This window comes from Garra rufa, chromosome 8 (assembly GCF_049309525.1).
Source record: "Garra rufa chromosome 8, GarRuf1.0, whole genome shotgun sequence".
In the NCBI taxonomy this organism is placed as follows: Eukaryota; Metazoa; Chordata; class Actinopteri; order Cypriniformes; family Cyprinidae; genus Garra; species Garra rufa.
Genome location: NC_133368.1, coordinates 19,858,183 through 19,882,173, shown reverse-complemented (window position 1 = coordinate 19,882,173; position 23,991 = coordinate 19,858,183). Strand labels below are relative to the sequence as shown.

At 39.2% G+C, this 23,991-nt stretch overlaps 1 protein-coding gene across 1 annotated transcript in view; it reads right to left on the bottom strand.

Annotated features, from left to right (window-relative positions):
* LOC141340109 (piezo-type mechanosensitive ion channel component 2) overlaps positions 1-23,991 on the bottom strand; it is a 203,914-nt gene that overhangs the window by 4,983 nt on the left and 174,940 nt on the right. Inside the window, exons 41-49 of the mRNA XM_073845042.1 lie at positions 18,676-18,865; positions 18,348-18,477; positions 15,338-15,485; positions 14,368-14,582; positions 12,180-12,338; positions 6,879-7,026; positions 3,535-3,723; positions 659-751; positions 229-398 (exon numbers count right to left, since the gene is read on the bottom strand). Coding sequence (XP_073701143.1) covers positions 229-398; positions 659-751; positions 3,535-3,723; positions 6,879-7,026; positions 12,180-12,338; positions 14,368-14,582; positions 15,338-15,485; positions 18,348-18,477; positions 18,676-18,865 — 1,442 coding nt within the window. The remainder of the gene's footprint in view (positions 1-228; positions 399-658; positions 752-3,534; positions 3,724-6,878; positions 7,027-12,179; positions 12,339-14,367; positions 14,583-15,337; positions 15,486-18,347; positions 18,478-18,675; positions 18,866-23,991) is intronic.

Sequence of the window (23,991 nt, the reverse complement as noted above, 5' to 3'; positions counted from 1 at the left end):
CAGATACAATGTTCATGTTCTGTATATAAGTGTGGGGGGAATAATGTTATAATCTCCACATTTGTTTCTGTTTTTTTCTTTCTTCGGTTAATTTCAATACAACATGTTTTTTAACCTGAGGTTTTACTTTACTTTAAGATTTTAATAATTAATGTACTTCCATGCAAAGACACCATGAAGCCTTTGGTCTTTATAATTTGTGAAGTTGTTGTGATTGTGAGAATATACCGTTGTAAAGTCCAGCGCAGTGTGATGTAGAAATGTGTTGAGTTGCTGATTTCATAGATCATGGCATCTCGATTGGCAGGACTGACACCCCACAGCCGACTGGCATCACTTTTGATCTTTGCTGTCACTATGTCCTCTGCCATGTAGTTTACAATAAACTGCATCGCCGACTAATTGAGGCAAACAGAGGACAGTTGGATCAGACAATAGAAAGTGGACAGTCTAACCGTTTAACCTCAAAGTTTGACTGCATATTAATTTATAATTATCATGACAAAAATTAAGATTAATATAAGTTTCATTCACAAAAACAGCAATCTAAAGGTGAAATTGCATTTTAGACTGTGTGCATACTAAAATGTGCTGAATGAAGTAAAAAATAAACTATAGATTGTCATTACTCATGTTTTGGGACAAATGTAATGAGTACCGGGTAAGTGGCGAAGTGATTGCTCATCTTCTGGAAGGCTGATTGAGAGTATGGGACCAGATTGTGCTCCTGAGCGCTCATGGTGAACAATGGCTGTAAACACATGTACAATTAATTATCTTATACTATAAGGTGACCAGACGTGCCACTTCCCAGGGACACATTCTGCCCAGGATTTCTAAATTGCCAAAAATAACCAGGTGTTGGCTGTTTGCACTGCACAGATCGATCGTTGTATGACATCTCAGTACAGTGAGAGCTATAGAGTGCAGAGCAGACGGATCCATATGCTTTCGAATCACTCTTGCAGTACTTTGATGTCATACCAGAGATTGTCTTACTATAGGGAGATAGAGTAGATCTGAAGGTCTGTATAATTTACTATTGGAGAAAGCGTAATGCTAACTTAGATCACGTGTTCCTTAATAACTTAATCACGTTTACAGATACCATAGGGATGAATGAGAAGTGCTTTAAGCTGAATTCCATTCCAAGTTAGTGAATTCTCTTATAAAACAGAATTTTTATCATGGTAAACTCTAAAAATGGTTCAATCCAAAAGTATTGTTTAGTGTAAAACATGTTGAAGATTAGCAGACAGGCTGTCCATTTATTAGATGATAAGATAAAAAGCTGTTTATTCAGCGTAGTGAAGACTCTCCTTCATTAATTTCATGTAGCCAGACCTTTAGACTTACGACAGAAGGTCTGGGAAACTTAGCCACTTTGAACAGTCAATGCCCGCTGAAAAGGCCATATGACTGACAGGTAAAGCAGTCGTAGTCGTTTTGTGCTGCATCATGTTTAGGGGTTTGAAAATGTCGCCACAATAAGAGACCGGTGTGTAAATTTCTCTGACATATCTTAAAGATTCTATGCCACAAACTTCAGCATTTAGCTGATCCTGATAAGCGCTCATCGTCACAGTTATAAACATGATGGCTTTCTTCTTCCGCGAGAGGGTTTGACCCCACGGCATTGTTGTTTCCAGGTGGAACGTTAAAGGATGCAACACACGTGTCTCCTGGAAATCCTGTATAATCTAACCAATCCACTGATGATTTTGAAACTTCAGAAGTGTTTCCAGCTAAGTGTGCCGTATGCATCCGACATTCAGTCAGCGATCCGCGGGTGTGACGTCTGAGGCTGAGGCCCCGTCCACACGAAGACGCGTTTAGCTGTATAAATTTTGAAAAACCCATAAATTTTGTATCAAATTGCTATTTCGTCCAGACGTTTTGGGAACGTGAAACCCATAAAAAAAAGAGTGGATAAATCTGAAAATGACACCCTTGCATTTTCGTGTACACACTCTGTCAATCTAGATTGAAGACCCATATGTTCAACCTGGCCTACACATAACACACTATCACATTTCTATAATTTACAATTGTATAATTCAGGACCAATGTTACTTATTTCTAATTAAGCCAATCTGTATTACTAACACTATATATATATATATATATATATATATATATATATATATATACACACACACACACACACACACACACAGTCAGGTCCATAAATATTGGGACATCGACACAATTCTCACATTTTTGGCTCTATACACCACCACAATGGATTTGAAATGAAACGAACAAGACGTGCTTTAACTGCAGACTGTAAGTGGCTTCTCAGCTGTTCCATGGCCAGGTGTGTGTTATTCCCTCATTATCCCAATTACAGTGAGCAGATAAAAGGTCCAGAGTTCATTTCAAGTGTGCTATTTGCATTTGGAATCTGTTGCTGTCAACTCTCAAGATGAGATCCAAAGAGCTGTCACTATCAGTGAAGCAAGCCATCATTAGGCTGAAAAAACAATACAAACCCATCAGAGAGGTAGCAAAAACATTAGGCGTGGCCAAAACAACTGTTTGGGACATTCTTAAAAAGAAGGAACGCACCGGTGAGCTCAGCAACACCAAAAGAACCAAGAACCAAAAGAAGAGTATGGAGAAGGAAAGGAACTGCTCATGATCCTAAGCATAGTGAAGCATGGTGGTGGTAGTGTCATGGCGTGAGCATGTATGGCTGCCAATGGAACTGGTTCTCTTGTATTTATTGTTGATGTGACTGCTGACAAAAGCAGCAGGATGAATTCTGAAGTGTTTTGGGCAATATTATCTGCTCATATTCAGCCAAATGCTTCAGAACTCATTGGATGGCGCTTCACAGTGCAGATGGACAGTGACCCAAAGCATACTGCAAAAGCAAACAAAAAGTTTTTTAAGGGAAAGAAGTGGAATGTTATGCAATGGCCAAGTCAATCACCTGACCTGAATCCGATTGAGCATGCATTTCACTTGCTGAAGACAAAACTGAAGGGAAAATGTCCCAAGAACAAGCAGGAACTGAAGACGGTTGCAGTAGAGGCCTGGCAGAGCATCACCAGGAATGAAACCCAGCGTCTGGTGATGTCTATGCGTTCCAGACTTCAGGCTGTAAGTGACTGCAAAGGATTTGCAACCAAGTATTAAAAAAGTAAAAGTTTGATTATGATTTATGATTCTGTCCCATTACTTTTGGTCCCTTAACAAGTGGGAGGCACATATGTAAACTGTTGTAATTCCTACACCGTTCACCTGACTTGAATGTAAATACCCTCAAATTAAAGCTGACAGTCTGCAGTTAAAGCACATATTGTTCATTTCATTTCGAATCCATTGTGGTGGTGTATAGAGCCAAAAATGTTAGAAATGTGTTGATGTCCCAATATTTATGGACCTGACTGTATATATATATATATTTTTTTTTTTTACACTGTAAAGCTGCTTTGACACAATATGTATTGTATAAAACGCTATATAAATAAAGGTGATTTGAATTATAATGCAGAGTGTAATGTTACTCTTTAGTGTTGAATCACACACCTCATATCCAAATATGCTCAACTGGATAGACACATCGAGAGGCTGATTGGTTACTCCTGCTACAGATTTAACCAAAGACATAAAGAGAAGAGGGAACCAGACGATGCAGATAAGAGCAAAAATAATGAAGCCACCCATAGTGTACTTCACCACCTTCTTCTTTCTCTGTCCACGTCGATGAGGGTATTTCTGTGGCAAAAAAACATCATATTATTTCATAGTAATTAAAACACCACAAACATATAAGGAAAAGTATATTTATAATAAAATATAACAAAAGTGAGTACACCATTGTGAAATATAATTTAAATGTCAAAAGATTGAAAAATGTATTACCCTCTCATTTGTATTATTGCTCAATTGACATGTAAAGTATTTCTCATTATAAACAAATAGTTTAGAAAGATAAAATATAAAAAAAATACCCCCACTGCCTAAACAAAACTAAACAAAACTCAGTATGCCTGTGATCTTATTAGTGTTATATCATTTCTAATATTCTTTCTTTGTGGGTTTGCTTTTTCATGTGATAATTCGCCGCATTTAGGGGGGTCATGAACTGCCTTAGTTCAGTTTATTTTGTAGTGTTCTCTAAGGTCCTTATAATGTTAAACTTATAATGTTACCAAGATGTTTACATTAAAAAAACATCATAATTTAATCAGAACGCTCTGTTTTAATAGACATGGTGGATTGTAAACTTGAAAGTAAATGCCCACTGGTATGACTGGCTAATATATGTGTGCATGTTTGACAGCCTACATACATCATAGATGAATGGTGCTGTTTTATAGGTAAAAATGTCAAAATTACTCAGTACATATCAAGTATCTGTAACACAGTTTTTTACAATCGCTAGGACACATTTCTTAATACTAAAGTAACTTTTTAAAAACAGTTCTCCTATCTTTCACCGCTAAGCAGCGAGTTTTTGTTTGATACTGCTGTACACAAAGCGGTGCTACATTTATTAACACTGCTTTATAATGTATTATACTTATGCTAGATGAAAAGAAAACTATGTAAACTTTTCTGAAAACATACAGTTTCCCACATAGATACATTCATATAAACTCATACCCCCAATTCATTATTTGTTTCTTCCAATATTTCATGCATTGTGAACAGTGTAATATGGGCCCCATCATACACCAGGCACAATGCGGCGATAGGTACAACGCAAGTGTTTTTTGCTAGTTTCAGCCCGACGCAGTTATTATTTTCACATCCTGCGCCATGTTGTTTGAATAGCAAATGCATTTGCGCCCATTTGTGTGCCCGGTTTGCTTGTCTGAAAACGAAGTTTGTTCAGGTACATTGTTGGTGCGTTGCTTTTTTGAGGGAACTGAAATAGACTGCAATTATTATTATTATTTTTTTATTTAATTTAATTTAATTCACAACATTACATGAGCAGAGCACTGTTTTCCCAAAAATCAGCACAATTGCAATTGTGATTTTGTTAATATATAAAATTGTGAGATATATTTTATAAACAGTACTGTCAATATGGTTTGTTTTTTTCCTTTATTTCACGAGCAAAAAATTTAAAATTAAACCACAGCAGAACCAAGTCTCTGAGCAACACACAGTGGTAGTTTGTTACTGAATGAATACACATTTTGAATGGATCAATTTAATTTATCATTCAGTGATCCATTCATAAACTCAGACACTTGCCTCATTCCTTTTCCGCTTAAATGAACTGGTTGAATAAACGACTCACTCAATAAGACTTCAGTTAGTTTTAAATGATTGTTTACCTTTTATTTACAAAGTTAAAATTATAAACCATTTCATGTTTAAATATTGAAATAATAATTAAAAAAAATATCAATAGCATTATTTATGCAATTGTAAATGCACAGTAAATATATTAAGTGGTCCTATTGTGCTTTTTCACTTTTTGAATTTTAGCCAGTGTGTGGTATATGTTTGGGCATAAAAAAAATATCTACAAAGTTAAAAATCTCAAAGTCCACTCCAAAGGGAGATATTTAGTTTTTTAAAAAAATCCCGCCTATCGAAATTCAAATCGTTGGCGGGTGGTGAGGGACAAGGTGGGAGATTGCTTTAGCTACACTTTAGCGATGTTCCATGGACAGCTGTTTCTGGGATGCTTCAGGGAGCCGCAGGATGGCTCGTATAAACATGAGCATTGACTAAAGTATCCGGTAGCCGTGCCGTTGACGTGTGCGGTACAGAGAGTTGAAACACATGCGAGCTGCGGCTGAAGTAAACACAAGCCTTGACTAGAGTGACAATCATCGACGTGTGCAGTGTGTAGTAAGAGATTTATTCATTGTACAGTGTAGATAGCTTCACTAACCTTATGCTGGAGCTAGTTTCAGGCATGTAAATAATTAAATAAATTAGCAGAATAATGGTAATATCATGTATGGTGATTCATGATGCTGATGATAGGACCAACACTACTGTAGGATATTATTTACTCACCCTCCATGCATCCTAGGTGTATATGACTTGCTTCTTTCAGACGAATGCAATCAGAGTTATATTAAAAATAATCCTGCCACTCCCAAGCTTTAGAACTGCATAGACTGGTGTTTCTCTCCATTAGTCCAAAACAAGTTGATCCATAATAAAAAGTGCCTCACATGGCTCTGGAGGCGTCAGTAAAAGCCTCCTTCAGCGATCCGATGTCTTTTTGTAAGAAAAATATTCATATTTAAAATGTAAGAATCACTTTAATCTATCTTGGGCTGTCAAACTGGCTGCCAATTGGAATGCAGTTGGACTGGTAACCAATCACAACAAATTTAGTTTTTTGGAAGGCGGACCTTCATCAAACCCGGAACTAATCGATCCATTTGTGCTAGCCTGGAGAGAAAGTTATTGTAATAATGTAAATTATGTGAAAAATAATGCGTTTTTCGAACCACCAAGCATGAGAGCATGTGCTAGTACACCCCCAAAACAAACTAAAGACTTTGTAAAAGAGCATAATAGGACCCCTTTAAGGCCACCTTTCTGCCGTTTCAGTTACCTCTGCACTGCAAAGATGGATTTTGTTGATAATGATTTTATTTAATTGATGTCATTAAAATGTCCCTGGAAATCAATTTAAGGTGGCAAGTGTTATCCATAGATAGATCGATAGATATATACACCCATTTCAGATCTTGGAATTTCTTCTAATGAGCTGATTACTTGAATCAGGTGTGACTGAATCTAAGGTATGAGACATCTAAGATGTGCAGTGTTGGAGGTAAGATCGAGCATGTCCTAGAGCATGACATTATAAAAAGGTATAATGTCACCTGTATGAAGAGACAATAAAATTTGAAAAGACAATAAAATTTGTTTAGATGGCAAATTTTCACCTTTTCCGCTTCTCTCCAGCATTTGAGTATAAAAATGTTGGCATAGATGTCCTCCACACAGATCCAGTTGGACAGGCTGAGAGTTGTGTCTGTCCACACCCAGTCCATCACTGCCCTTAACTCGGTCAAGAATGGAACCAACCTGAACCTGTCAAAAAAGTCCATTACATTTACATTTAATCATTTAGCAGACAATTTTATCCAAAGTGACTTACAAATGAAGATAATCAAACCAACAAAGGATCAACAATATGTAAGTGCTGTGACAAGTCCCAATTAGTAAGACAGACACACAATCACAGGTCTAAGATGACTACACAAGTGTAGTTTGGACTTTTTGGGTTTTGTTTCATGTTTATGTCCTAATGTGGTAACACTTTATAATAACGTTCAGTTGTAAGTCATTTATAAGTGGTTAGTTAATGATGAAATAATGATTTGCAAAACATTCATAAATGTTTAATAAGTGATATGCTAACAATTTTTGTATGTTTTGTTAATTCATTTACAAGTTATTTACGAGTAATTAGTTAATGTTGAACTAATCATTTACAAAACATAACTATGCATTCATAAATGATTAATAAGTTATATGTTAGTATTTTTATATATGTTTTGTCCATTAAGTTATAAATTATTTACAAGTGATTAGATAATGATGAACTAATAATTTACAAAACATGATTATACGTTCACAAATGATGATTAAGTAATAGGCTAACAATTTACAAATCTGTCGTAATTTATCTTAAAAAAATAGCATATCATGAAATAATCAAACAGATCCTTAGTAAGTGGTTAATACATTACTAATATATTATTTGTCACTTAAAAATAATTAAAATATCAATCATTTACATTTTTATCCATCACTGAAGATCGCATCATGAATAAATCACTTACAAATCTTTCTGCATCCCCTAATCTAAAGTGTAAACAATTCATCAGTTGTAAATGTTTTACTTTTCAAAGGTTTTCACCCAGTGTGTATACCCACCTCATACCCACACAACCTGTAACCGGCAGGTTTGTAAAGCATTCATAACTGATGAGTAGTTTACACTTTAGATTAGAGGATGCAGAAAGTGTTATAAATGATTTATTCATTATTTATTCATCAACAGCTTTTGAATACTTTGAAGTTCGTACTGCAATGTAAGGGCTGACTGGTGAGGGTAAAGATGTCTTCTCTGGCAAACATGAGCTGTGTCCCAAATGACGCACAATACACTCTGCACTTATGCACTAATGCACTTTGCACCATGTAGTGTATGAATTATATAAGGTTATTTTGTATTTTATAACACCCTAAACAAACTTTCACAAGAACCTCAATTTTTTTTTTCATATCAACTTCAAATTTGGAATAACTTTTTTTTAGATGTAAGACTTCAAATTGATATCAAATTTAGGATAAAACCTGTTATGTACAATATGTATTTTATATAAAATATAATAAAATTGTACAGTGCATTCTCTTTACAGTAAAGTTTTCTTTAAAAAGAGACATACCTTAGCTCCAAAGTGTTCATGAATTACAATTTAAGTTTGGATACACTTAAAAAATGCGGGGTGACAGTTAAGGGGTTAACTAGTATTTTTTAACCATTTACTAAGGATCTGTTTGATTATTTCATGATGCCATTTTTCAGATAATTTACGACAGATGGGTAAATCATTAGCATAGTACTTACAATAAAATGAACATATCACTTATTCATAATTTATAAACACATAGTCATGTTTTGTAAATAATTAGTTCATCATTAACTAATTACTTGTAAATTAATTTGTAAATGACTTGTTAATGAATTAACAAAACATACACAAATTGTTAGCATATCACTTAATAATCATTTGTGAATGTTTTGTAAATGATTATTTCATCATTAACGAATCACTTATAAAAGACTTACAACTGAACGTTATTATAAAGTGTTACCGCACTTCTAACAATACAGGTTGTGTCAAAGCAACTTCACAGTATTAAAAAGGACAATAGTGTTTCAGTAATGCACTATTGTAAGTAATCAATTTTCAGTTAAAGGTGTGTATTTTGTGATGTCATCATCCAGCTCAGTTCAGTTCACATAGTATGTGGTATTGCTGGGAATTAGGCTCGTTTGAGATGCGCCTAGCCTCGCCTGAAATAAAGGCGAGAGTAGGTGGCTGCAGTGAGGGGAGGACTGAAATAAGCACAGTCAAGACGGACAGTTCTAAGCTCTGGAAGCGGAACAGATACCAACGAGATCAAAGGCAGATATCGCGTTATTGACACTCACGTGCTGTGTTGCTGATAAACATGATATAATTTATGTTATGTTGCTTTTATATGAAAACAAATACAATGAACAAGATACTCAAAGTGCTTGCCATTTAATTCCATACGAAAGGTGTATTTATCATCCATTTTTTACTTAAATACAAACATGTATTTTAGATGTTTTTAGTAATTTCACATACCTCACACAGAGAATGCACTGTCATAGTGTTTGGGAATATTCATGCAGAATTTAAATACATAATCTCATGAAATCAGATAACAAATTAAACATTTTTAAAAGAGAACCAGGTTGTTTAAACTAATGAGCATTAAGCTGTGTCGTCAGTCAGTCATTTCCCATCGTGCTTTTGATCAGCGCAGTCAGGAGAGCTACACATCCGACACAGCCGCCTCGCCATTGTGAGAGTTTTTTGCCACACGTCAACATGACATCAGAGCAGGGCGGACATAACTCGGACACTTTTCTAACCAGCATGCATCTCGCGGTGATCAGTTCTGCGCAGATTCAAACGAGCCTGTTTATTCATTCCCTTGTCCTCTTGTATATCCTGCTATTGGTTCCTTAGTTCATGTATCATGTTTTCATTGATTCCTTGTCTTGTCATGTGGTTCTCAGTCCTGTTTGCTCATTGCATGTTTTCCCTTGTTGCCATTGTCTCTTGTATATTTATGTTGTAACAAGCTGTCGGTGAGTTTCTGTGTCAGTTGTTTCTGTTCCTGCCAAGTCAAGTCAGTTTGAGTCAAGTTTGTACATGACAAGTCAAGTCTGGTCAAGTCTCTGTATCTCTGTATTTTGGATTACTTTTTAATAAAAGCCATACTTGTGTTCATCCACAACTTGCCCTTTAGTGGATCATCTGTTACAACAAGCAAATCAGCAATTCATTATGTGGCCAAGCTGCTTCAGTTAATGATATAATAATGATATACAGTAGCATACTAATAAAAAAGTTTAGGCAATAAAAACATGTTTTGAACCATGTGTGCCCTTATCCACCTTTTCCTGAATGCAGAAGTCTCGCCCTACTGGAACGGTGCTTTACATTTCTGGTCTCTGGTGTTTCTAGTTTATTTAACATATTTTCCGAGCCGATAATATAACATTAAACATATTAAAAAATGGTGCAATGGTGCCATAGTTTCATCACTTTACAGTGTTGCGATGATCGCGTCTTTTTTACATTAACTCACATGCCATAAGTTTATTGTGGCGACGTGAAGCTGCACAGATGAGGGCACATACATACAGCTTCTGATCAATGCGAAGTTTGCGTTTGTGCTATTGTGTCATGAAATGTAGTTTTAAGAGTTTTTCATACGACGATGTAGTTGTTTAAAACTTCTATCTGAAAATTTGCTATGATTCATCTAGCTAATTAAAGAATTCTTTGTTTAAGAACATCTCCTCATTGTTTCTTACTAAGGACTTAACAAATTGGCGACAAGGTACTTTTGTCTTAAGGATGGCAGCTGTTTCTACTTTTCCCGTGCCATTTTGCCATGTCCTGGATAACCAGCTATACCCTTCGATACGTCCATGTTTGATGATGGAGATGGTGTTCTTCTGCTTATAAGCTTTGTCATTTTTGCACCAGACATACTGCTGATCCATACATCCAAAAAGTTCCAGTTTGGACACATCACTCCATAAAACAATCTTCCAGAACTCCACAGGTCTATCCAAATGAATTTTAGCATGTTCAAGGCAGCCTTTTTGTTCTTCTTGGTCAAGAGTGGTATTCAGCAAGATTCCTCAACATGAAGACTGCACTTGTCTAGTGTTCCTCTTGTACACAGCATTGAAATATTTTTCGTCCTTTCGTTGGGTCATCTTGCAAGTCTTTGGCTGTACATTGCAAGTTTTTCTCAGTTGATCTGATCAAACATATTATGATATTGTGCTTTTTTGTTCAATAGCCAAGGTTTTGTGGTTCAACACACTTTAATCTAAGGAATACGGCTGCCAGCTGTGTCTCTAGGGACTTGTAATGTCTTAGAAATCTTCATGTAGTTTTAGACTTTCTAATACAGCAAACTATTTCTTCTCTATTGATTTTGTGTGAGCTTTGTTGACTTTACCATATTTGCTACTCCCTATCAGCACATGCATGGGCTAAGAGTATACTATGTGTTACACCCCAAGCTAATTCCATTTTGAATAAGTTTGTAAAGGCTTAAGACATTTTTTAAGACAATTTTGTTCCTGACCATAAAAATAACTGTCTTAAAACAGCAATGTTGAATAGGGGTTGAATAATTTTGACATAGCTGTGTTATTAAAAAATCCTATAACTCAAAAACATTAAATTATATATTGACATTATCACTTTTTAATATGCCAGAAAACTGTAGTAGATGCAATTTAGTCCTGGATCTTCAGAAAGAGCAAAAACATTTATAAAGTACTGCAGTCTCTGGGGGGGGGGGGGGGGGGGGGGTTTGGTTGCAACTGTATGTGTATAGGCATAATGCATGAACAAACACATTAGTATATGAATAAGTTAACATGAGAAAAGATTAGGTAATACTGAACAGATGCCTTGTTCATTTTTAGTTTATGCTAACTAATGCATTAACCACAATGTTAACTAATTAATCTGTTAATGTAAAGAGATGCATTAGTAAATGTATACATTAACATTAACAAAACATTAAGTAATCCTGAACAGTGGAGTTGATCATTGTTAGTTGATGTTAACTAATGCATTAACTAACATATTAATATATGAATGAGTTTACATGAACAAAGATTAAGTTATGCTGAACAGATGCCTTGTTCATTGTTAGTTCATGTTAAATAATGCATTAACTAACATTAATTAATTAATTCAGTTGTTAACATGAATAAATGCGTTAATATACGTGTAAATTAACGAAACTAGGATTAACTAATGCTGAACAGAGTTGTTGTTCATGCTTAGTTCATGTTAACTAATGCATTAACTAATGCTAATTCATACAACCTTATTGTAAAGTGTTACCAAAAATGGTCATTGTGGAGCGAATAATTTACTTACCCTTGAAAAAGGAAGAGGTTGAAGTAGTTGTGGTTCTTGGTAAGAAAATTTCCAAGAACACGGTTTGGATAGCCACATTTGATCTGGTATGCTGAGAGACCAAAATAAATGCACTTTACAAAGTACCACAGTTGAGCAACTCGATTTCTGTTGAATCTCCTGAAACAAGAAACATTGCAGTAAAATTAACAGCAGGAATCTCATACTGGTAATCCATATTTTATTGATATTGTAGGGTTTACATTTAGTAATTCCATTACAGCACACAACTTCTACAATTAACAAGCTCAAATCTTAAGTGATGGATCACAACAACAAAAAGTCACTGAATGCATATGTAACCTGGGGATACATGGGAAATAAGACATCAGCCTATAGAATGTCCAGAGCCAGTTTTAATCCCAGAGCTCAGTCCAGTACCCGCTCTTTTCCCAGTGCCAGTTCTCATCCCAAAGCTCATCCCAGTATCCACTGTTGTCCCAGAGTCTATTTTGACCACAGTTGACAGTGAACTGTCTGCTTATGCTGTCTCGGTTAAGAAGACAGTCCCTGAGCTCTTTGTTTGTCCTGTCCTAGTCAAGGAGGCTGTCCCTGAACCCTCAGCCTGCCCTATCATGGCTAAGGAGGCCGTTTCTGAACTCTTATCCTGCCCAGTCATTACCAAGGAAGTAATCACTGAGCTCTCTGCCTGTCCTGTTGCAGCCAATGAGGCCATTCCTGAATTTCCTGTCTGTCTTGATACAACCATGGAAGTCTTTTTCTGTCAGTATAGAAGTATAGAAGCGACCAAGAGTTCCAAGAGTAATTCCTGAGTTTTCTGTCTGACCATGGAGGTTGTTCCTCAGCCTCCTGTCTGTCTAAGTGTGACCAAGGAGGTCATTCTTAAAGTTCCTGTCTGTCAGCAACCAAAGAGGTCAGCCTTGAGTTACTTGGTTGCCCTGAAAATAGCCACAGATTGGTTATATGTCAGTTCAAGCACGGACACAGAGACTATTCTCTGTTCCCTCATTACAGCCACAAATGCTGATCAAAGCCCTCCTGCCTTCATGGACAATTCTATATCACTTATATATTATTAATTACAAAATTAATAGTAGTCATTAAGATTAATGTGGTTTGGAATTGGTAAAATGTGCTTGGAAAAATATATGACCAAAAAATCAATGTGCCTAATAATTTTGCAAGCACTGTAGTAGATTTTGTGTATGCACAAAGGTTTTTAGATTTTGCACAAAATTCCTTTGTGTGTACATGCATTCCCATGATTAACTTAAACAGAACAGGAAAATAACCATAAAAGGAAACTCAGAAACAGAAACAGGGACACAGGGATAACAAAGTCCAAAACCTTGACATTACTCCCCCCCTCTCGAATTACCGTGGCGGTACATCTTTCAAAAATCAGAGCTTTTATTTAAGATTTAGTTCACTGTTTTTACTAAAATGTATTTAAAGACATTTTATAATTACAATTAAAAAAATAATAATTTTATGAATTATACAAGGGTTATTTGTTAAATGAAAACTAAAAAGGGAAAAACATTGCATTTAAAACTCCAAATCTATTTTTATTGTTTTAAACAAACCAAATGTATGCAATTTGACATATAAAGTAAATATATATTTTGGATGAGTATAGGACAATGGTTTTTCAGAAGTTCACTGACTGGTCCCTGATGTGGTCACAAGAAGCCACCCCACTAACTGTATCTGATGTTTTCAAATGGAAGTGGAAATGGAAGTAATTTTTTTAGTCACTGTGCCTATCAACACTCCCGCATTTTACTTTTTTCGTATAACATTTGGTGTAAAAGGGACTTAACCTGCTTTGATCACTACACAACTATACTGTCATTTGGTATTTCCTAAATTGTGCAAAAGTAGTAATATTAAAGAGTGAATATTTGTATTCAAACTTTGATTATCACTGGTAAAAATGGTAAAAAATAAGATATAATTTTTAGAATTTTAAAACTAAGATTTTATAATATTTTTTCTTGCATTAAGTACAATAAAGCTGTATAAGTAATTTTACTTAAATTACATTAAACTGGCTTTAAAAAATTGTTGAACCTTGTACAACTTAATAATTACATTTGAAATTTGGTTTACTTATTTTAAGAAGTAAGTAATGTAAAAACACATTGCCATAACTTATTGGTCATCTAGTTCTGCATTCATTTCTCACCTCTCTGTGACACCAGGAAGTATGAAGAACATCCAGAAGTGAATCCCAAACACAAGCACTACCTGGAAAACACACTTCCCAAGAAGAGTTTTACGAAGGTAGAGTGCTCGGTCCACAATCATGGTACTGAACTGGATGAGGAGCATGACGAGGAAAGCTTCAGGAACCTGGTCTTCTGACAGTGACTCTGTTATATCAGCAGCTGCGCTGTGCTTCTGTATCAATAATGCAATACACTTATTAATTAACACATAAAAATAAACACAATAAAAACAACTGAGCAAGTCAAAACTTGTATTGGTCATACCTCAACAATGAAATTCAATATGCTCAAGTATTGATGAAATCTTTGAGGGAAATTGACTACATAAATAATCTAAAAGTGGTGGAACTAAATTTGATGGGTGGAACTAAATATGATCTTATTGCACATTCAAAGGCAAGGGGTAAGAGTAGGTTTGTGTTTAGTGCTATCAAATATAAACATTATCATATTGATAAATATAAATGATATGCTTATAAATCCTTTCAAAAAAGCTGAAGGTGCTTTAAAAACATGTATTTTAAGTTACCATGATGCTGTGCATTACCTAGCCATAGCTGACCAGCACTGTTAGCAAGGGCTTTATTTCTCATCTATCTAGAGTATACCACTACAATATTAGTAATACAAGTATAATATGATATCCTTGTAGTTCATTGTGCGTTTTCACCAATTATGTTCAGCAAATCTGGCCCTGCCTTTGAAGAGGAAGAAAAATTTTATTTAATCTAAGTTTTAGATTCATATCGATGCAATTCACTCTCTGTCTTTCATTTCATATTCTCGTTCAGAATGCACTATACTTTGGAAAATATACAGCATTAAGACCCCATAGAAAATTACTTTTCTGCAGTTCTTTAAAAATTAAATACTTCAATTAAAATAAATTGAAGTAAAAAAGGGATTTAATATAAGATCAGCACTTACTCCAAAGGCCCAATATCCAAATATAATAATGATGAAGTTCACCACATCTACCAGGAACATCAGTGCATACACATCGCACACAGGGCTGTACTCGGGATGGATGATGTCATAGAAGAATTGCCTTATGGGTAAGTATATGTGTAGAGCACTAAAAACAAACAAACAAGCAAACAAAAAGTTTTACATGAGCAGGAGTATTACTGTTTTTGGAAGTACACAATATATTGACATAGACCAGGCGTGCCCAACCCTGTTCCTGGAGATCTATCATCCTACAAAATTCAGCTCGACAGCAGAGATAATCTTTAGGAGACAATCACCTTATTAGTATTGCTATTAGTGCAACAGTATCATATGTTTTCATGTCTTTTATATGCTTGATACATTTTATGTAATCGTTGCAGTGTAAGCTATGCATTATATGCCTTTAGAAAAGGAAGTTGCCAAATGTATTAGCATACAGGCAATATACCCTTGTTCGATATGGAATGAATGGTCTTGATGAATGCTACACAGCAAAATGAACGAAAGTTTGGTATTGCGTACAATACATGCCTTACAACGGTTTACTGAAGTTAACAAAACTTGAGATTTTATTATCTTAAGTTATGCACCAGAAGGAACAGCCCAGGGGGCGTGGCTCCACCCCGCAGCAATATTCGATTGGACCCTAGCATGGGACGTGCTTAGGCAGCCAGCTTAAAATCCCATGTTTATAATCGTTCTTGGCCTTTCATCGTCGCTTTTGGCCTTTCGCCTTTGCTCTTCGCCTGCTGTGGTTTAAGTGCTTTTCACCTGCGCTTGTCCGCTTGACCAAGCACGCAATTGTGCCATCAAAACTCTACAGAACAAACAGAAGCTTTGTTACTGCCAAACTCTTCAAAGTCTCGCAACTCAGACTCCAGGCACATCAACCAGCATAACTAGGCAACTGAAGACCGGCACCGCAGCTCCAGCTGCCCAACTCTCATCCTCGAAGGATCCCCAAAGACATCATCCAAAGACCGACCAGCAACCAACCAGAATCTCTGCTAAGACAAGCCCACAGAGGGAAATCCCCATTCCTGGCACAAACGCAAGTAAACAAGGTCTCCTCTTCTTGCTGATCCTGGTGCTAGATTGTTAAGTCAAATCTCTGCTTTTGTGGTGTTCTAAGGTTGCGATTTAAGAGCGATTTAAGGGTTCTCTTCAATTCAGTAATTTATCATCCCCGGAACTGAGTGTAAGTGTGAATGTGTGTGTTTGTGTCTTAGTAGATTAGTTTTGTGTATTAGAATAGTTTAGTAAATCATTGTTTCATTGAAAGAAGTGTCTTGACTTTTATGTTCACAAAAGTTCTATCTGTGCTACCTAGCTTTAAATTTCCTAACATATTTTGGTTTATTTATGATCTTGGCCATGAGCATAATATAAACCTCAGAGTTGATAAAGTATACTGACTTAAGCACTTCGCGGGACGAATGATTAAGAAGCTTAATTATGAATTGTGAATCAATTTAACCAAGTTCCAAATCTTTAGATTCGATTCTTTATTTGAATCAATTTTAAATTTGAGCTAATTCCTACAAGGAACAGGGTTGGACACCCCTGACATAGACACAAAATGGCATAGACTAACAATCAATGCACATGAAAAGGTAATTGTGAAAACAAGATGATTGGTGTGCACGTGTACTGGGACTGAGCAGCAGAAGGGATTCTTTCCAGAGGCTAACAATCATTTCAGAAGAAAACAATCATTCACAGCTATTTGTGTTCTGCAGGGACAGAGGTGTTGAGCTCACTGGAACTGAATACTATGTCAAGAATAACAAAAAATGTGTTACACCACTGCTTTGTTATGGGAAATGAGCTGACAAAGAGTACACAAAGTTGAGGGATGGCCTCCATGGCCATGATGGAGCCGACAGGCAGGACAGAGTTCAAGCATGGCCTGCATAACAGCATTTATAATTTATTGTCTATTCTCTCTAATATTAGTGTTTTATTATCTTAATTTTATGTATGTCTGTTTGTACTTTCTGTACCGGAAGCTCCTAACACCAAGACAAATTCTTTGTGTGTGTAAACACACTTGGCAATAAAGCTCTTTCTGATTCTGATTTTCCTTCTTTCTTTTGTTAAATGCTGTTAAATTATTAAGCAGTCTCATGTAGGTCTTTTTCTCTGACTATTGGGATATTAATTTTGGGTGTAATTTTTTCTTTTTTGGGTATACATTTTTCTTTCTTGTTTTTTTCCCTGTTTCGCACAAGTTTGTTGCATTCTAACAGGAAAGAGTTCCTAGTCTTTATTTAAAATCAACAATATTTAAAAAAAATAATTTTTCCATTTTAACAATTTTTCTGCTGTGGCCGTGTGCAAGGGGACAATCTAAGGTCAAAACAGAGACTTTCAAATTGTATTCTAGAGCTGATTACATATGGTCTAAAAGAATTTCCACTGACCCTTACCTAGAAGTGTTACCTTACAAAGAATCCTTATGGCTAATTTCCATGAGTCTTTCAGATTTCCCTAGTACCTTTGCTCCTTTCTACAAAGTTAATGTCATGGCCTCATTCCTTATGACTTACCTGCTAGGCAATGGCTATTGCAGTGAGAAGGAATAAACAAAAATGCTAGTTATGAATATAACTATGTTTCTGTGAGATCTCATCACCCAGAATGCAAGAAAAAGTGAACTGAGCATCAAGCCACTGTGATGTATATATTTATGTCACTGTGTGATTTTTAAATGAATGTTTTTGCTTATGTAAAAGTCTTTCGAACTTTCGAGTTATACAGTATGTCATATATGGTGAAGCACACATTTTATTTTTTCCGTTCAATTGTGTCGTGATAATGAGTATCTTATTGTTTGTGATATACTAGTAAAAATTCTCCCCACAATAAAAATTAATCTTGCTGTAATAATAACGATAAAGCCTAGTTGTTGACATATTTCTGTGTGCGACAGTGTGGACTGACATGGTAGAAGCCTCTAAAAAATGTCATGTTATTGATCTCTTACAACTCTATGACAGCAGCTTTGGCTTCCAGCATTCGGCCATTCATGTACTGTTTTATTTGCTCCTTCCTGCTTAGTGGCACATTCCGCTGTTGCTTCTTCTGTGAATGTTTTTTCCTGCTTTGGTTTGAATCTGCTGATATAATATTTAAAAAGCATATTAGCACAGATATTTAAATACTATGGTATGGCATAACAAAACACAAAACAAGATCAAGAAAAAAAAACTGGCACATGTGAAATGTGTAGCTGTGTATATGTATGAACATTATTTGTTATAAATATATGTTTGTATATAAGCTCCTCATGTATGTCCATGTGGAGATCTTACCCTGTCTCTCGGGGCTCTCTGCTCTTTGTCTCTGAAGGAAAGTGTATGATGAAATGAAGGGCATTCTTCTACTTGTGTTTTCTTCTCGTTGTCTTGATCCTCCAGCCATCTTGTTTTTCTCTGTTTTTCTCTTTAGTTTCTTAAAAAAGTCTGGCATCTCTACCTCCTTGTTATCCCACAAACCATGACACTGAAAGAACAAAAACACATCAACGTCTCATCTCACTGGCTCGGTTCAAAAACCTACTGAACCACCTATCTAGGCAGCATTCTCAAACTTTCATTAATAAATCATTAATAAACATTATAAAATGGTTCAAAGATCATTAGGTATTATAAGTACATTTCTACAAATAGGAGGTATTGTGTATTTAAATGTTTACTAATGAACGTCTTATACATTACACAATGATCAACAGATCAGCTAACACATCAAAATGCTTAGAAATGTTATTCATTTTTCTACAGTTATTAAACTGTTATTCTACTATGCCAGGGTTGTCCAATCCTATTCCTGGCGGGCCACTGTCCTGCAGAGTTCAGCTCCAAATTAAGCACATGTGAACCAGTCAATCAAAGTCTTACTAGGCATACTAGAAACTTCCAGGAAGGTGTGCTGAGGCAAGGTGTAGCTAAACTCTGCAGGACAGTGTCCCTCCAGGTCTAGGTTTGGACACCCCTGTACTATGCAATAGGGTCTAAATGTTACTTAGAAATGTACTTAAAAAATGTACAAATGATTTTAACAGATGTTATACACTGATTAATAGTGTGACGAGTGTCTCTGGGCTCATCAACCTCGCCCTGGCAACGGACACGCAACACCTGCACGCTCTCATCAGCGGCCAATCGGTCCCAGCTGCCGCTCATCAGCCAGCAGCATAAGACGCCGCCGCTGCTCTCATTCAGACAGACTCTCGTCTCATGCAGATCGCTCTGGTACTAACGTTCTCTCTTTTGTCACGCAGAGGGCAGCGAGTGACCGACGGCCGCAGCACGCACGCCTGGACACCCCCTTCACGGACACGAGGACTTCACAAAAGCACCAGAACTGATCGCACCGAGCACCTTTTTCCCCTGCACTTTATTCACAAGTATTTAATAAATCCACCCTCCGGGGCCATTGCACTGAGCTACCTTGTTGTGTGATCTCTCAACCGTGACACCTGGTGGAGAATGCGGGCAACTGCATGAGAGATCACACACAAGTGTCTGCATTCACCCGCACTCAGAGTTGTTTTTTTTTCTATTCATTTTTTTCCAGGATCGGTCAGTGCGCTCTCTCTCCATGGAGATGGAGGAACTTTTACAGCGCCTCACCGAAGTCAGCGTCCGCCAGCAGCAGATTATGGAACATCTGGCTACTCGGCAGGGCAGAACTGAAGAGGAACTCGCCGCCCTCCGAGCCCAAGCTGCCCCACGCGTTCCATTACCTGACCCACGGATGCAAGCAACACGGCTTTTGCCGAAGATGACCGCGCACAATGATGTGGAAGCCTACCTGCAAATGTTCGAGTCCACAGCTCACCGCAAGGGTTGGGAAGCGGGCGACTGGGCTTCAGCGCTGGCGCCCCTCCTCACAGGCGAGGCTCAACGGGCGTTCTTCTCGCTGTCCCCGGCAGCGGCTAATGATTATGGAGAGGTGAAGAGGGAAATTCTCGCCCGACTTGGTCTATCTCCTATTTGCGCAGCCCAACAGTTCTTCGAGTGGGAGTATAAAGCCTGGGTGCCAGCGCGAGCCCAGGCTGCCGAACTCATCCGCTTGGCCCAACATTGGCTGCTCGATGGAGAGCCCACTGCAGCCCAGGTAATGGAATGTGTGGTGGTCGATCGCCTCCAGCGAGCCCTGCCCCGAGCCCTCCGCCAAGCTGTCGGGATGAGAAACCCCACCACCATCCTGTCCCTTGTGGAGGCGATCGAGCTGGCGGACGCAGTCCAACACCGGGAGGTTGGAGAGAGAGCGCCGCCGTTTCCCCGGAGGGTGGTCCAGGAGCGACGCACGCCGGAGGGCACCTCGCGCGCAGTTGGCAGGCCGACGGTTCCCTCGCCGATGGACGAGCCGATGCCCACCGCCGAGCCCACAACACCTCCACGGACCTGGCTGGCGGGTTGCATCCTACATCAGCGCGTCCCACCTGCGGCTCCAGAAGCGGACGTCACCGTGAACGGAAAACCTGTGCGAGCGCTTCTGGATTCGGGCAGTGCGGTCACCCTCATACAAGCTCGGCTGTGCCCTCCCCATCGCAACCAAAAGAGCCTACTACCCATTACCCATCATTGAGGTGCCCTTCGAGCGGATCGGACTGGATCTTGTAGGGCCGTTGCCTAAGTCTGCCCGAGGTCATGAACACATCCTCGTCATCGTCGACTACGCCACCCGGTATCCGGAAGCAGTCCCCCTGCGGAAAGCAACAGCGAAGGCCATCGCCCAGGAGCTTTTTCTGTTGGCCAGCCGGGTGGGTATCCCATCAGAGATACTGACTGACCAGGGTACACCGTTCATGTCCCGGCTAGTGGCAGACCTGTGCAGGCTGCTGCGGGTGAAACAGTTGAGGACTACTGTTTACCATCCGCAGACCGACGGGCTCGTGGAGCGCTTTAATCAGACCCTCAAGCAGATGCTGGGATCTCATGATCCCCTATGTCCTGTTCGGGATCCGCGAAGTTCCTCAGGCCTCAACTGGTTTCACCCCCTTCGAGCTCCTGTTCGGCCGCCAGCCACGGGGGCTGCTGGATGTCGCTCGGGAGGCCTGGGAGCAGCAGCCTGCACCCCATCGCACCGTCATTGAACACGTAAAGCAGATGAGGGAGAGGATCGACCGGGTGATGCCATTAGTCCGGGAACACCTCAGCAAGGCACAGCAGGCCCAACAACGCCACTACAATCGGGCAGCCCAACCACGGGAATTCCAGCCGGGAGACAGGGTGATGGTACTGGTCCCCACCTCCGCCTGCAAGTTCCTGGCGTCCTGGCAGGGCCCCTACACGGTAGTGGAGAAGGTCGGACCGGTAACTTACCGATTACGCCAGCCTGGACGAAGGCGAGCGGAACAACTCTATCACATTAACCTCCTAAAGAGATGGCAAGGGACCCATGAGCAGGTGGCTGCCCTCAGTCTCACCGATCCCGTGGTTGTCGACATGAATCCCCATCTGTCGGCTGCCAAGAAGACCGAGCTGCAACACCTGGTCAGTCAGTTCGAGGATGTGTTCTCCTCCCAGCCCGGGCAGACCAACATCATCCAACATGACATCAAGACGCCCCCTGGAGTGATCGTCAGGCAACGGCCCTACCGAGTCCCAGAGGCCCGTCGGCAGGCTATCGAAGAGAAGATTCAACAGATGCTGAAGTTGGGGGTAATCGAACCATCTCGCAGCCCATGGTCCAGCCCCATCGTGATGGTACCCAAGTCGGATGGCACCCTCCGCTTCTGCAACGACTTCCGCCGGCTGAACAAAGTCTCTGAGTTCGACAGCTATCCCATGCCTCGAGTGGACGAGCTTTTGGACCGGCTGGGGAGGGCCCGGTACATCTCAACCCCCGACCTCACCAAAGGATACTGGCAAGTTCCACTTACACCCTCCGCGAAACCGAAGACGGCGTTCTCCACTCCCAGTGGACACTGGCAGTACCGGACCCTCCCCTTCGGCTTACACGGAGCGCCCGCCCCCTTCCAGCGTATGATGGATATCCTCCTGAGGCCCCACCAAGCCTACGCCGCCGCGTACCTGGACGATGTCGTTGTGCACTCCGAGGCATGGGACGAACACCTGGAACGTCTGCGGAGGGTGCTCTCGGAGCTCCGGCGGGCTGGACTGACCACCAACCCCCGCAAGTGCCATCTAGCGCTCTCCGAAGCGAAGTACCTGGGCTTCCAAGTCGGCCGTGGCCTCATCCGACCCCAGGACAAGAAGGTCGAGGCAATACTCACCGCTCCCCAGCCTCAGACGAAGACCCAGGTACGAGCTTTTCTGGGGTTGGCGGGGTACTATCGCTGTTTTATCCCCAACTTCTCCTCTCTAGCCGCCCCCCTGACAGACCTGACCAGGAAGGGGCAGCCCGAGAGGATACGCTGGACGCCCGCCACGGAGGAAGCCAGCAGCATAAGACGCCGCCGCTGCTCTCATTCAGACAGACTCTCGTCTCATGCAGATCGCTCTGGTACTAACGTTCTCTCTTTTGTCACGCAGAGGGCAGCGAGTGACCAACGGCCGCAGCACGCACGCCTGGACACCCCCTTCACGGACACGAGGACTTCACAAAAGCACCAGAACTGATCGCACCGAGCACCTTTTTCCCCTGCACTTTATTCACAAGTATTTAATAAATCCACCCTCCGGGGCCATTGCACTGAGCTACCTTGTTGTGTGATCTCTCAACCGTGACAATAGCTTATTCAATAATGTGCATTTTAATGCTTATAAATGTAATTAAACTGGTTGTTTAAACTGATCAATATGATTTACATTTGCAATAAAATGATTCAACCCTTTTGACATGCGAGACATTTTGCTCCGTAGGACAAACTTTTGTGAAAACAATTCAACAAAGGCATCAGTAAACTATCAGAGAAAGTTTAATACACATCTGAGTAATTCTAAGAATGTAACATTGAATCTTGATAAAATTCAAATTGGCTCTAAACATTCAACTTCAAAATTATTTAACCCCCAAAAGTCAAATTTTGTGCAGAAACTTTTATTCTTTAAAACCACTAATAAACGCTGCTTGGAAGTGCTTAGAAGCTTCTGTCACCTCTCTACTGCAGTCTTGGCCCACTCCTTGCCTGAAAAGCTTTCAGCTCAATAATAATTTTTGGTTTTCACTTTGTCACTGCTTTCTTCAAATTCAATTAAATATTTTCAATGAGAATTAAATCTGTAGACTGAACAGGACACTCAAGAACATTCTTGATCCCTGAACCAAGCCTAAGTAGATTTGGATATATACTTTGGGATATTTTTTTCTGCAGGAAAGCCTATTGATCATCAGCTCAAGTCTTTGCACCAAAGGCATGAAAATTCTTGTCAAAATGTCCTAATACTTCAAAGAATCCATGATGTCCTTCATACGATCATGATTTCCACTTCCTGCTATAGTAAAACAATCCCATTACAGGACTGATCCACCTCCAAGTTTAAAAATGGAGATGGTATTCTTCTGCTTATAAGCTTTGCCTTTTTTTCACCAGACATACCACTGATCCATAGGTCCTCAAAAAAAAGTTTGAGTTTGGTCACATCACTCCAAAAAAACATTCTTCCAGAACTCCACAGGTCTACCCAATAAATACCCTTTTTGTTCTTCTTGGTCAA